We start from the raw sequence: 13186 nt of genomic DNA, 5'->3' as shown, positions 1-13186 counted from the left end.
TTTTCCTCTGCCCTCTTGAATATATAGAGTATACGTAAATGTTTTAGTATCTTCGACTATTAATTCTATCTTCAGTATCATTTTTGGATGTTTTGATTGATTAATATTTGTTCCCAGTTATAAGTCAGATTTTCCTGCTTCTCTTTTCAGTAGAGGCCAAACGTGGTGAATTTATGTTATTGGGTGATGGATTTTTTAAGTTCCCTTTTTATTCTGTTTAATATTTACAGGCCTGTCCTCTGATGCAGTTAATTTCTTGGCAATAGTTGGATCCCTTTGAGGCTTCTGGGGTGGGTTGTTTGTTTGTTTGTTTGTTTGAGACAGAGTCTCACTGTGTCACCCAGGCTGACATGCAATGGCAGTATCTCAGCTGCAACCTCCGCCTCCCAGGTTCAAGCGATTCTCATGCCTCAGCCTCCCGAGTAGCTGGGACTACAGACGCATGCCACCATGCCTGGCTAATTTTTGTATTTTTAGTAGAGACGGGGTTTGTCCATGTTGCCAGGCTGGTCTTGACCTCCTGGCCTCAAGTAATCTGCCTGCTTTGGCCTCCCAAAGTGCTGGGATTACAGGCATGAGCCACCGTGCGCAGCCGAGGCTTGTTTTAAAGCTTTATTTGGACACCTCCAGAAGAGTTTTGACTCTAGGATTAATTTGGTCCCACTACTGAGGCAATACACTTTTTAGCTGTCGATGCCTCATGTATTAGGAGGTTTTTACACTCTGGCTGGTGGGAATATTATCTGTTCTCAGCCCTGTATGAGCCTCAGGGGTTGTTCCACCTGCCTGTCCTGTGAATGTTTTCCTAACCTTAGTACCTTCCTCAAAAGCGTACTCAACCAAATTTTTGGGGTAAACTCTCTGCAAAAGGCACAGAACTCTCTATTTCTATAAGGCCCTCTCCTTTCCGGAATTCTGTCCTATAAATTCTAGCCACCTTTACCCAAACTCTGAAGTCTGTGTCTCAACTCAGTGAGACCAGCAGAATCTGATTGCCCTCCCTGCCTGCAGTGCTGGGGACCTAGAAAGGCTCTTCAGGCAGTAAGTGGGGCACTCACAGGGCTCACCTTATGTGTTCCCCTTCTCGGAGCTTGTTGTCCCATCCAGTCTGTTGTCCAATATTTGAAAACCATTGTTCAATATATTTTCTCTGGTGGTTAAAATTTGATTTTGGGCAGAGGGTAAATCCAGTCCCTGTCACTCCATCATAGCCAAAAGCAGAAGTCCTGCGTCACTTTATGGTCACCTATAATGCAATAGATGCTGTGAACATAGGTTTGTTACTCCTCACACCAACTCTCAGTCATAAATATCATTCCTCTCATTTTACAGATGAGGAAACTGAGATTCAAAATGGGTAAGTCACTTGCCCAGAAAGTCAGAGTTGTAACTGTAAAACTGGGTGTTAGGCCTGGCATGGTGGCTAACACCTGTAATCCTAGCGCTTTGAGAGGCGAAGGCAAGTGGATCACCTAAGACCAGGAGTTCGAGACCAACCTGGCCAACATAGTGAAACCCCATTTCTACTAAAAATACAAAAATTAGCCAGGTGTTGTGGCACGCACCCGTAGTCCCAGCTACTCAGGAGACTGAGGCAGGCGAATCGCTTGAACCCAGGAGGTGGAAGTTGCAGTGAGCTGAGATTGTACCACTACACTCTAGCCTGGGCGACATCTCAAAAAAAAAAAAAAAAGAAAAATTGGGTTTTAAACCTGGGTCTTAGTGACTCAAAGTCTAAGCCAATTTCCCTGTTTGAAGCATCCCTACCCTCCCAGAACCCTGGAGTACTCCCATGTTCCCCTCTCCACCCAGCTCACCTTCATTTCACTCTGATGTTTCTTGCACCACTACTGACTGTCATTCATGATGACTGCCACCTGCCTCCTTGGTTTTGCATTCCCTTTCAACTACTCCTACTCTAGCGACCTGAATGACTTGAGAGAGTCTGGCAGGAGCATTCAGCACTGGCCTTGCATTCCAGCTGCTGAATCAGTGGAACATATATTCAAGTCGTTCAGGTCGCTAGAGTAGGAGTAGTTGAAAGGGAATGTAAAACCAAGGAGGCAGGTGGCAGTCATCATGAATGAGAATCAGTAGTGGTGCAAGAAACATCAAAGCAAAATGAGCGAGACAGTAGCCTCATATTCAGTGTGGTCCCTAACTGAAATTTCATACCTGCAGCCCATGGTAAGGGCTTGAAATGGTTTTATTGATAGTCATATAACTTCTTTCAGAGCAGAGGCCTTGTGTCAAACTTCTCTTAATCCCTGCAGTGCTACGTACATAATATGCATGTAATGAGTATGCACTCAATATACCATCATTGTCATTGCATTTGCAAAATGCTTTCATAGAAATGGCTTCATTCTGTTTTCACTACAACCTTATGAAATAGGCAGAATAGCCTTTTTCAGGCCAGTTTTATAGATGAGGGAGGTGAGAGCGCATAGGCTGCCGTGATCACATGATTTGACACATGATTTGACAAGGGGTTGAAGCTGACCAGGAGTCCAGGCCTTTGCCCAGATTTCTTATTCACTCATGATGCCAGAGTCCCAAAGACCAGTTGGCAGTCCAGTGCAAGGCTTGCACTTTAAGAAATTTCCCGTCATGGCACATGCCTGTAATTCTAGCTACTTGGGAGGCTGAGGCACAAGAATTGCTTAAATTGGGATATGGAGGTTGCAGTGAGCCAAGCCTGGGTGACACAGCGAGATCCTGTCTCAAAAAAAATTTTTTTTGCAATAGTCCTTAAAGAAATTACGAATGTAACGACAGTACAGTTTACTTTTCGTAAAACTAAAGTTATTTGATTTAAAGAGCTATCCTTTGTTTTCAGACTATGCCCTTCCTACTTTGATGTAAAAATGTTTGCTCATTTACAGTGTTGACAGTTGTTATTTCTTGACATACCAAAAGTTGCCACACCTGTCTCTGTCCCTCTAAACTTTTGGACATTTGCTGATATGTAAAATCTAAAGTAGGAAGTCCTACATTACATTATATCATACCATATCTTTTGAGTAAATAAACGAATAAAGGATTTCAAACAACCAAAAATTCTTATTCTACCAACTTACCTAGGAGAAGTATCCAAACTAGAGAGATTAGATTGGTAAAAATTGGTGTTGGGATGTCTTTGGTCTCACATTGTGCCAATGCATCATCTTGGGTTTGGGGTTGGGGGAGGGGTTTAAAAAGAGAGATCATTCTCCAAAATAACTGGATTGAGGTTCTTTGAGTAACAATGCTTGACACGATGCCTCTGTGTGTGTGTGTGTGCGCGATTTTCTTTCGACAGCCTGATCAAATACTCTGCCCACTTAAGGGAAATTGACCTCGGAAACAATGTTCTGGGAGAAATGGCTGCTGCTGAAATACTTGAAGCACCGAGAGCCAGAAAGACAGGTAGAGTGTTTTCAGGTTACGTGTTTCCCCTCCACCTGCCCACAGCCACTCACTCCTAAATGCTGTACTACTCACAACTTGCTCCACTTTTTTCATTTAAGTAACTGGCCCGAACTATGCAATGACCAGGGACACTGTCATGACACAGGCCAGCCATCATTGTGTCAATTTTCCTGGTGATTTGCACAGAGTTCAAGAATTTCTAGGATGTCATATGTAGCCTTTGATCTAAGTAACACATGTTTTTAAAGGGAAATTTTCTCTATTGCTTTTTTTCTCTCTTGCTCCTCTCATCCTTGCCTATTCTCCAAGAAATGCTTCCTGCACTCTCCATTCTCTTCTCAGCCCAACCTGCAGAGAGGTCTCCAGATATCAATTAGAAAATTCAAGTAACACCCCCCATAAGATTGTGATGTGTTTTCTGGATCATCAAAGAATGATTAAATTGTGATCGGCATAGGGAAAGCAGTAAGTCTTTTATGATGCTGCAATCCTTTGAAAAGGAGAGAATCACGTGTAGAAGGAGAAGGAGTTCCTATGGCCACTCCTGCCCTCTCCATCGCCAGCACGCATGACCGGAATTAATGATGGCTGCTCGCCCTGCTAAGGCAGAGGAGGGGAAGAAATGTCATTTTAAATGAAGCTCAAAGGAAGACTTCATAAACACATTTGAAAATGCAAATTCAACCTTCAGAAAAGTAGAAAGAACTCTTGCTGTGTTACTGGGCAGGTTAAACTGAGATAATTAAGCAGTCCAAGCATCGGTCTTGACCATTTCCTCAGCATGGTCTTAGAGACATAGTATAGTCATAGATTGCATTTTTCTTTTAATGCTGTAGAGTTTTAGATAGAAGAATTATAATGATATTACTATATATTGTATTAACATTTTTAAAACTAAAACTCCAGTCAAGTGATTCCATGATGTTTAAATTATCCCTTTATTTTAGAGAAACAGAATATCTACTTTCTATTCCTTTAGAGTTGAATTCAATTTAAGCAGAATTACTCTGTTAAATTTAGTTCAAATATAGCTTTAAGCTTGATAAACTGAAGGCAGGTGAATGATTTCATTTTGTTTTTCCTGGCACCATAGTAACTTTTTCATTATACATTGAGGGAGAAGATGTTACAAGTCTGCAGGCAGTCTCGTGACCATGACTCTAGTGAATACTAATGACAATCAGTCTCAGATGACTTGATGGAAAATGATTATCTCTGAGTACGTATTTGGAGCTGGAAAACATCATGCTTTGCTTAGTAAATGTTTTAATTTGCATAAATGAGAAGATAATTATGAAATACCCACCTGAAAATACAAATACTCATTTAGAAGGCATTAAAAAGTAATTTATAGTTCAAGAAATCATTTTTTTCAAATATAGTAATATGTATAATGAGTAGCCTTAATGCATCCATCTCTTGAGCTGAAATAATTATGGTGTTTCTGATGGAACACTTCAATTGGATTGTTAGTTTGAACACCAAGAAGATTCCTCAAAACAGGGTTAACTGCTTGGATTTTATAGGGAAAATCTCTTCCCATTTTGCCCTAACAGCATCATTTTAAACATTAAAAGCAATAGTAGTATTACTGATTATGGAACGAAAGCTCTTCAATTGATTGTTTCTTAACATTTGCAAGTTAACAAGCTAATTTCTAATTCTAATTCTAATTCATTCATGAAATCCAAATTAACAGCCTGAGGTCTCTTACTTGGCTATCAAGGAGATCTTAATAACCTGCCTTTAATGATGGACTAGGCCAATGAAATCTTCCTCAGAGAAATTAGCAACCTCATTTCATTTTAAAAAAAAAAAAAAAAAAAAAAAAAAGCTAGTGAAACAGGAAGCTGTTATCCTGACTTACTGCTTTTTCACTAATAAGAAAACAGAGTACTGAAGGAACATTTCATTTATTCATTCTTCTTTCTTTATATATTTGTTAAATGCCTATCATGTACCAGGCCCTGTTCTAGACCCTGGGGAGGGGAGTCATGAATTCCTGCCTTCATGAGGCATATATATGATTGTATATCTGATGGGGATCATACTTAGAGGAAAAATAAAGCAAATAGGGGAGTAAAGTGTGTGTCAAGGTGTGGGGGTTGCCCTCTTAGTGAGGGTAGCCAGGGAAGGCGTTGCTGAGAAGGGACACTTGAGTACAGACCTAAAGGAGTGACAGAGCAGGCCACAAGAATATCTGAGAGTTGAGCATTCTGGCTAGAAGGAACAGCAAGTGCCAAGGCCTTAAAGTAGAACCTCCTGGTGTGTTCAGTAAAGCTGCCAGCATGGCTGAATGGAGTGAGCTAGAATGGGAGAGTCAGAGGACAAACAATTTGAGATGCAAGTATGCAGAGCAGAAAGCATTCTAGACCCTTGTGAGGACTTTCAGGTGTAACTGTTGACATGGAAAGGCTTTTGAGAATGATAAACCTAGAAGTAACCTAATGTAACCCACATTTTAACAGGATTGCTCCAGCTCTATGTTAAAAATAGACTATAGGGGAGGCAAGGGCAGAACAAGGATTCTAGTTAGGGAGTTTTCTCTGGAAAAACTACACAGGGCCTTTCAGCAGACCCAGAACACCCAGCAAGGTGGAAAATGTGGGTTGGGGAGAAGATACAAATATGAGAATTAAGGAAAATTGTATCCATTGAGCAGTTGAAATTCAGTCCTTACTACCGCCCCAAGCTTATCTGCCCTGCTTCCAGAAGGCTGACAGCCCTGTAGAAGATTGGGGTATTCCTTGAGAAATTGAATAGCCCTAGAAAAAGAAATTCTAGATGCTGACAACTGGCCATCTCCTCACCATTCAAAGAAGCCTAGCAGGTCAGCAAGCCCTGAACATACATGAGAGCTGCCCATCAGCCTTTGTATGTCTTATGCTTCATTGTGAACAGATACCTGAGAACCTCCAGACACTTGAGGCAAGTAGCCAACAAGAAACAGAGGGAATAAAGGAACCCTGAAGATATGGAAACAATGCAGAAAACTAAAGAAAAACAAAAAAGCTATAACATTGTAACATTCTGAATGGAAGAAAAGATAAGGCATCCATAAAAAAGGAATGGGGTACTATGAAAAAAGAACAATTAGAAAATAAGAAAAAGTTTTTGGAAAGTAAAAAAGATAGCCAAAATAAAATATTCTGGAAAAAAAAAAAAGGTTGACAGTTAAAATCAAGAAAGTCAGGCCTCTGCTCCTCCAGTTCGACAGACAACTGCATTTTCTCACGCAGCACCAGCTGCGCCCCTCAGACACCAGGGTGAAAGTGAAGGCCAGAATAAACAGATGTGTCCATAGTAGGCCCTGGTCACCAGGACTGCTTTTAACTCTGGCAAAGTGGATGTTGTCACCATCAATGACCCCTTCATTGACCACAACTACATGGCGTACATGTTCCAGTATGAGCATGTTCCAGTATGAACAAGGCCAAATTCCACATGACCTCCAAGGAGTAAGACCCCTGGACCACCAGTCAGAGCAGAGAGGACGAGGGAGGCCCTCAGCTGCTGGGGAGTACCTGCTGCACTCAGTCCCCCACCACACTGAGACTGCCCCCTCCTCAGTTTCCAAACAATTTGAGATGCAAGTATGCAGAGCAGAAGGCCTTCCAGACCCTTGTGAGGACTTTAGGGTGTAACTCTGTTGAGATGGAAAGGCTTTTGAGAATGATAAACCTAGGAGTTACCTGATGTAACCCACATTTTAACAGGATTGCTTTAACACAGACCCCTGAAGAGGGAAGGGCTGAGGAGCCCTGCTTTGTTGTGCACCATCAACAAAGTCCCCTGTACTCAGCTCACCCTCACCCAAAGAAAGAAAGTCTTCAGAAGTAAAACAAAAGATAAGAAGATGAAAAATTGGTGAGAAAATGTAAGAGACAGAGGATCAACTTACGAACGTCAGCGTCTAACTCAGAGTTTTCAGAAAGAGAAAACAGAGAAAAGTGAAGACAGGGAATTATCAAAGGAATAAATAAAGAACTGTCCCAGAACCAAGGAACGTAAATCTGCACATTGAAAGAGCCCAATGGGTGTCCAGCACAGGGAAATATAAAAAGTACATCATGATGACATTCAGAACACTAGGAATAAAAAGGGGATCCTAACAACTGACTGAAAGAAAACAATTTGCGTCCAAAGGACTGGGAATTAGAATGACATCAGACTTCCTAACTAGAAGTTAGGGGCAATAAAGTCCTACTATGACAATTCTATGAGAAGTCTATATGTTCCCAACTTCTAACCACATATGAGGCCAAAATAATGATGTTTTCAACATGCAAGCATTCCAAACATGCACCTCCTCTGAGTCCCTTCTTAGGAAACTTCCAAAGAACATGCTTGAGCAAAATGAGAAAACAAAACACGAAGACAGGCCAGGCGCGGTGGCTCATGCCTGTAATCCCCGCACTTTGGGAGGCTGAGGCGGGTGGATCACTTGAGGTCAGGAGTTCGAGACCAGCCTGGCTAACTTGGTGAAACACCCTCTCTACTAAAAATACAAAATTAGCCAGGCATGGCGGTAAACACCCATAAGCCCAGCTACTCAGGAGGCTGAGGCAGGAGAATCACTTGAACCCAGGAGGCAGAGGTTGCAGTGAGCCGAGATTGCACCACTGCACTCCAGCCTGGGTGACAGAGTGAGACTCTGTCTCAAATAAATAAATAAATAAAAATAAAATAAAGTAAACCACAAAGACAAAGAATGCCAAGTTCAGAAATCAGAAGGCCCAGTACAGGACAGTAAAAAAGCGAGTCCCAGATGATGGCTGAGGTAAATCCAAATTGGAGCAGAAAAGTCGAAGATTTCAGAAAGGAGAGAGACTTGGGTAAAAACTGAACTTATACAGCATGTGAAATACTTAAGTGTTTTATCAACTGAGGTCAGGAGTTCAAGACCAGCCTGGCCAACATGAGGAAACCCCCATCTCTACTAAAAATACAAACAAATAAATAAAAAAGAAATACTTAAGCATTTTGAAAGAAATATTGATAAGTATATGAGAAATGACAGAAACCTGTGGGAAAATATTTAGAATAGGTACACAGAAAACTCTGCAAATGAAAAAACAGGCAATTATTAACTTAGAAGATAGACATACAACGAAATATGTACAAAAAAATACCAATGAATACACCAAGTGTTGATTTAACTAAAAATTGTGATATATCTTTATTGGGAGGCTTGGCAAGAGGAAGTTACAAAAATCAATATTTACATATTTTAAATGGAAATATCAAGAAATAATATAATAAGCACTTTGCTTAAAATCAGGCAGTAAATATCATGAAAAACTGCTGAATAAGTTGAAAGTGGCTGCCTCTGAAGAAGAGGACTTGGGGCCAGGTGCAGTGGCCCACGCCTGTAATCCCAGCACTTTGGGAGGCCAAGGTGGGAGGATAAGTTGAGCCCAGGAGTTCGAGACCAGCCTGGGCAACCTAGGGAGACCCCATCTATCTCTACAAAAGAAGAAGAAGAGGAACAAAAGAGGAAGAGGAAGAAAGAAGAAGAAGAAGGAAGAAGAAGGAGGAGGAGGAAGGAGGAGGAGGAAGAAGGAGGAGGAAGAAGAAGAAGAAGAAAAGAAAAGAAGGAAGGAAGAAAGGAAAGAGAAAGAAAGAAGGAAGGAAGGAAAGAAAGAAAGAAGGAAGGAAGGAAGGAAAGAAGGAAGGAAGGAAGGAAGGAAGGAAGGAAGGAAAGGAAGGAAGGAAAGAAGGAAGGAAGGAAGGAAGGAAGACGGGCCAGGTGCGGTGGCTCACGCCTGTAATCCCAGCACTTTGGGAGACTGTGGCGGATGGATCACGAGGTGAGGAGATCAAGACCATCTTGGCTAACACGGTGAAACCCTGTCTCTACTAAAAGTACAAAAAAAAAATAGTCGGGCGTGGCTGTGGGCACCTGTAGTCCCAGCTCCGCAGGAGGCTGAGGCAGGAGAATGGCATGAACCCAGGAGGCGGAGCTTGCAGTGAGTCCAGATCCCGCCACTGCACTCCAGCCTGGGCAGCAGAGCAAGACTCCGTCTCAAAAAAAAACAGAAAAAAAGAAGGAAGGAAGGAAGGAAGGAAGGAGAAGGAAGGAGGGAAGGAAGGAAGGAAGGAAGGGAAAGGAAGGAAGGAAGGAAGGAAGGAAGGAAGGAAGGAAGGAAGGAAGGAAGGAAGGAAGGGGAAGGAAGGAAAGAAAGAAAAGAAAGAGAAAGAAAGAAAGAAAGAAAGAGAAAGAAAGAGAAGAAAGAAAGAGAGAGAAAGAAAGAGAATGAAAGAAAGGAAGGAAGGAAAGAAGAAGAAAGAAGAAGGAGGAGGAGGAGGAAGGAGGGGGAGGAAGAGGAAGAAGAAGAAGAAAAGAAGGAAGGAAGGAAAGAAAGAAAGGAAGGAAGGAAGGAAGGAAGGAAAGGAAGTAGAAAGAAAGAAAGAGAAAGAAAGAAAATTGGTCTGTAGCCAAGGGAAGGGAAGGGAAGGGAGGGGAAGGGAGAGGAAGGGAAGGAAGCAGAAAGAAAGAAAGAGAAAGAAAGAAAATTGGTCTGTTGCCCAGGCTGTAGTGCATTGGCATGATCTCAGCTCACTGTATCCTTGAACTTCTGGGCTCAAGTGATCCTCCTACCTCAGCCTCCCAAGTACTTAGGAGTACAGGCATGTGCCACCATGACTGGCTAATGTTAAATTTTTTGTGGAGATTAGGTCTTGCTGTGTTTCCAAGGCTGGTCTTGAACTCCTGAAACCCAAAGTGCTAGGGTTGCAGGCATGAGCCACTAGCCACTGCACCCAGCCAAAAATATTTTTAAAGTGAGAATTGAAAAGTGCCTAGCTTTCTCACCAGGTAATGTGTTGTTGTATAACTCCAGGCCAATACCTAATGCTAGCTTAAATCATCTTAGTCTCCACAAAAGAACAGGAACTTTTTCCCGTATCATACACTTGGGATATGCTTCACTGAAAAATGAGCAGAATTTTATAAGTGGAAAATAAGTAGAACGGATGACCGTAAGTGTGGCATCCAGGAAACATAACAGTCTTTTGTGAGCTTAGGTGACACATGAATCCTGTGAGGGCTCAGCTGGCCTCCATTCCACACTGCTGGCCCCATTTCAAATGGTCTGTAGCATATGAAACACCTCACAGCCTGCGTCATGCATCCCACACTGCCTCCTTGCCTCAGTGGTCAAGACTTTGACCTTTGTTTGCCTACTGAAGGCTTTACCTTCCCCTGCTTTGGACCTGTCCTCTTTATATTTCTAACTCTGAACTTTGTTTTTCTCCTTGACCACGATTTACCTGTTTCCGATTAAATACTGTGTCACATAGAGATAGTGTTTGGCTACAGGTAACAGAACCAGCTACAGTGCCCTACACAGTAGAAGAGGACTGGGCAGGTACAGCTACTGCCCACATCATCAATGTCCCAGATTCCTTCTCTCCTTCTCCACCATCGCCTCAGCAAGTGGCCCTTATCCTCATGGCTGCAAGGTGGCTGCCACACCTGTAACCTCTCATCTCCATTCCAGGCCAGAAGAAAAAGAAGGAAAGGACAAGGAAGAAGTGCTAGTATCTGATTTCTGGCCCGTTCCAAGTTGTGACATTCTTTTTTTTTTTCTTTTTTTTTTTTTTTTTTTTTTTGAGACAGAGTTTCGCTCTTGTTGCCCAGGCTGGAGTGCAATGGCATGATCTTGGCTCACTGCAACCTCTGCCTCCCGAGTTCAAGCATTTCTCCAGCCTCCCAAGTAGCTGGGATCACTGGCATGAGCCACCATGCCTGGCTAATTTTGTATTTCTAGTAGAGACAGAGTTTCTCCACGTTGGTCAAGCTGGTCTCAAACTCCCGACCTCAGGTGATCTGCCCTCCTCAGCCTCCCAAAGTGCTGGGATTACAGGTGTGAACACCGCGCCTGGCCTCAGGTTGTGACATTCTAAACCACATTGTCTTACACCTCCAGGTCCCTTTCCACATTCATCCACCTTGCCCTCCACTGCTCTTTCCTGTGCCCAGCCTGATTTGAGCTCATACTTGTACAACCATTTTCGTACTTCAACCTCAATTTACCCTCTGGAGCTGAAATTCAGTACTATTTTTGAACGTTCTTGTTTTTCCTCTCAACTATATTTCTTATTTTCCTTTCTGCTTTTGGCCTCTCCCTGGAGAAGCCTGGCCTCCGGAAACTGTAGTGTTAGGCACCTCCGGCCTTTTAAGCAGGACCTGGCCACGTGGCTAAATGAGAAGCAGGAAGGAGGAGAAGGCAGAGTGCCGTGGGAAAGAATATGGAGGAGGGGTTGACATAGGCTCTCTGAATAACAATTAGGGATTTGGGTCTTTATTTTATAGGAAAATCAATGAGAACTCTGGGTTTCAAATGATAGAAAACCAATTCAAACCGACTTAAGTACAAAAGTAAATCTGTTGACTCCTGTAAGTCCAGGGTGGTTCTAGCTAAAAGTCCAGCTGGAATCAAGGGTTCCCATAATGCCACCCATGTCCGTCTCCTGGGAGTTCTGCTGCTGTGTTGACTTTACTCTCAGGCAGGCTCTTTCCCACATGGGGGCAAGTTGAGTAGCATTAGCCAAAGGGTTACATTCTGCCCGGTTAATAATCTCAAGAAGGAGCTCTTCTTTGGATTTTCACTGGACAACCGTGAGTCACATGCACACCTGTTAAACAATCACTGTGCCAGGGAGATGAAATACACTAGACATCCCTGGGCTATGTGCATACCCTGGAGGGCAGGGGAGTGGAACCCTAAAACAAACTCAAGGTACTGTTCCAGAAAGAAGCTAAAATGGAAGCTGGGTAGGCGGAAATAAGAGATGTCTACTAAAGAAAGAGGGCCAGGAATGGTATTAGAGCTGGTAATGATAAGATCAGAATGTTGCTTTCAGATGATTAATCTGGAAGCAGGGTCCAGGATGGGCTTGGAGTTGGGGAAGTTTGGGATTAGGAAAACCAGTCAGGAGGCTACTCTATCATCCAGGTAAAAGACATGACAGTGAGAATGGGAAAGACAGGACAAGTGTAAATTTACTTCAGAGGTAAATTAATTGTCAGGACCACTCACGCCAAGAAGATATAAGGAAGAAGTATGAGGTCAGAGGAAAGTCGTTTGGCTAATAAGAATGTGGGAGAGCGCCTCTCTCAGAAGCCTAAGACCCACTCCCTCTAAGGTAGTTGTGAGATATCCTACCTGTTTATGATTATGTTCTTTCCCCATGCAGGTAAACTACCGGCCTTAAAAATTACAGTCACTCCCCAGATCTCTTCAGATACCTTCAGATCAATTTGGAAAAATAGCAAGAAGTCTAATACTATCCGTAAAAAGAAGAAAAAGGTAAGTTCTTGGACGTCTGTGTCAGTGAGGAGCAGCCACCAGGGAGTGCTCTGTGGAGCCTGGGCCCTTGGGGCAGATGGCACCATCAGCTGCAGGTTTTGCATTTGATTATATGAGAATTTAGGTTCTAGGTCATGCTCCTCTACACCATCATTCCAATCTGATGGATGATGATTGAACCAAGAGACAAGTAGTAAGAGAAAAACAGTTTCCTCAAAGATTGGCAGACTGGGCCTCCCCTCTTTAATTCCCACCGCTACCCAAATCCTAGTTGCTGCTCACCTATTGTGGATCTGAAAAGATAAATTTACCTTTAAATTTACCTAAACTCTTTATGAAGGCTGTGCTACCTCTTAGGAGGTAATGCTTTATGTATGTTTATTCTCTACTGTAAGAAGTTGAACTCCCTTTTTTCTATAACTTATGATGTCCTGTTTATTATTTCACAGACTAAAAACTGA

General features: G+C 42.6%; 1 protein-coding gene across 1 annotated transcript in view; it reads left to right on the top strand.

Moving 5' to 3' along the window:
- LOC112619396 overlaps positions 1 to 13186 on the top strand; it is a 72037-nt gene extending 58851 nt beyond the window's left edge. Inside the window, exons 8-12 of the mRNA XM_025377379.1 lie at positions 3302 to 3408; positions 6756 to 6832; positions 10733 to 10781; positions 12613 to 12725; positions 13175 to 13186. Coding sequence (XP_025233164.1) covers positions 3302 to 3408; positions 6756 to 6832; positions 10733 to 10781; positions 12613 to 12725; positions 13175 to 13186 — 358 coding nt within the window. The remainder of the gene's footprint in view (positions 1 to 3301; positions 3409 to 6755; positions 6833 to 10732; positions 10782 to 12612; positions 12726 to 13174) is intronic.

This window comes from Theropithecus gelada, chromosome 2 (genome assembly GCF_003255815.1).
Source record: "Theropithecus gelada isolate Dixy chromosome 2, Tgel_1.0, whole genome shotgun sequence".
Taxonomy (NCBI): domain Eukaryota; kingdom Metazoa; phylum Chordata; class Mammalia; order Primates; family Cercopithecidae; genus Theropithecus; species Theropithecus gelada.
The sequence above is the reverse complement of the archived record's forward strand: the minus strand, read 5'-3'. Positions and strand labels throughout refer to the sequence as shown.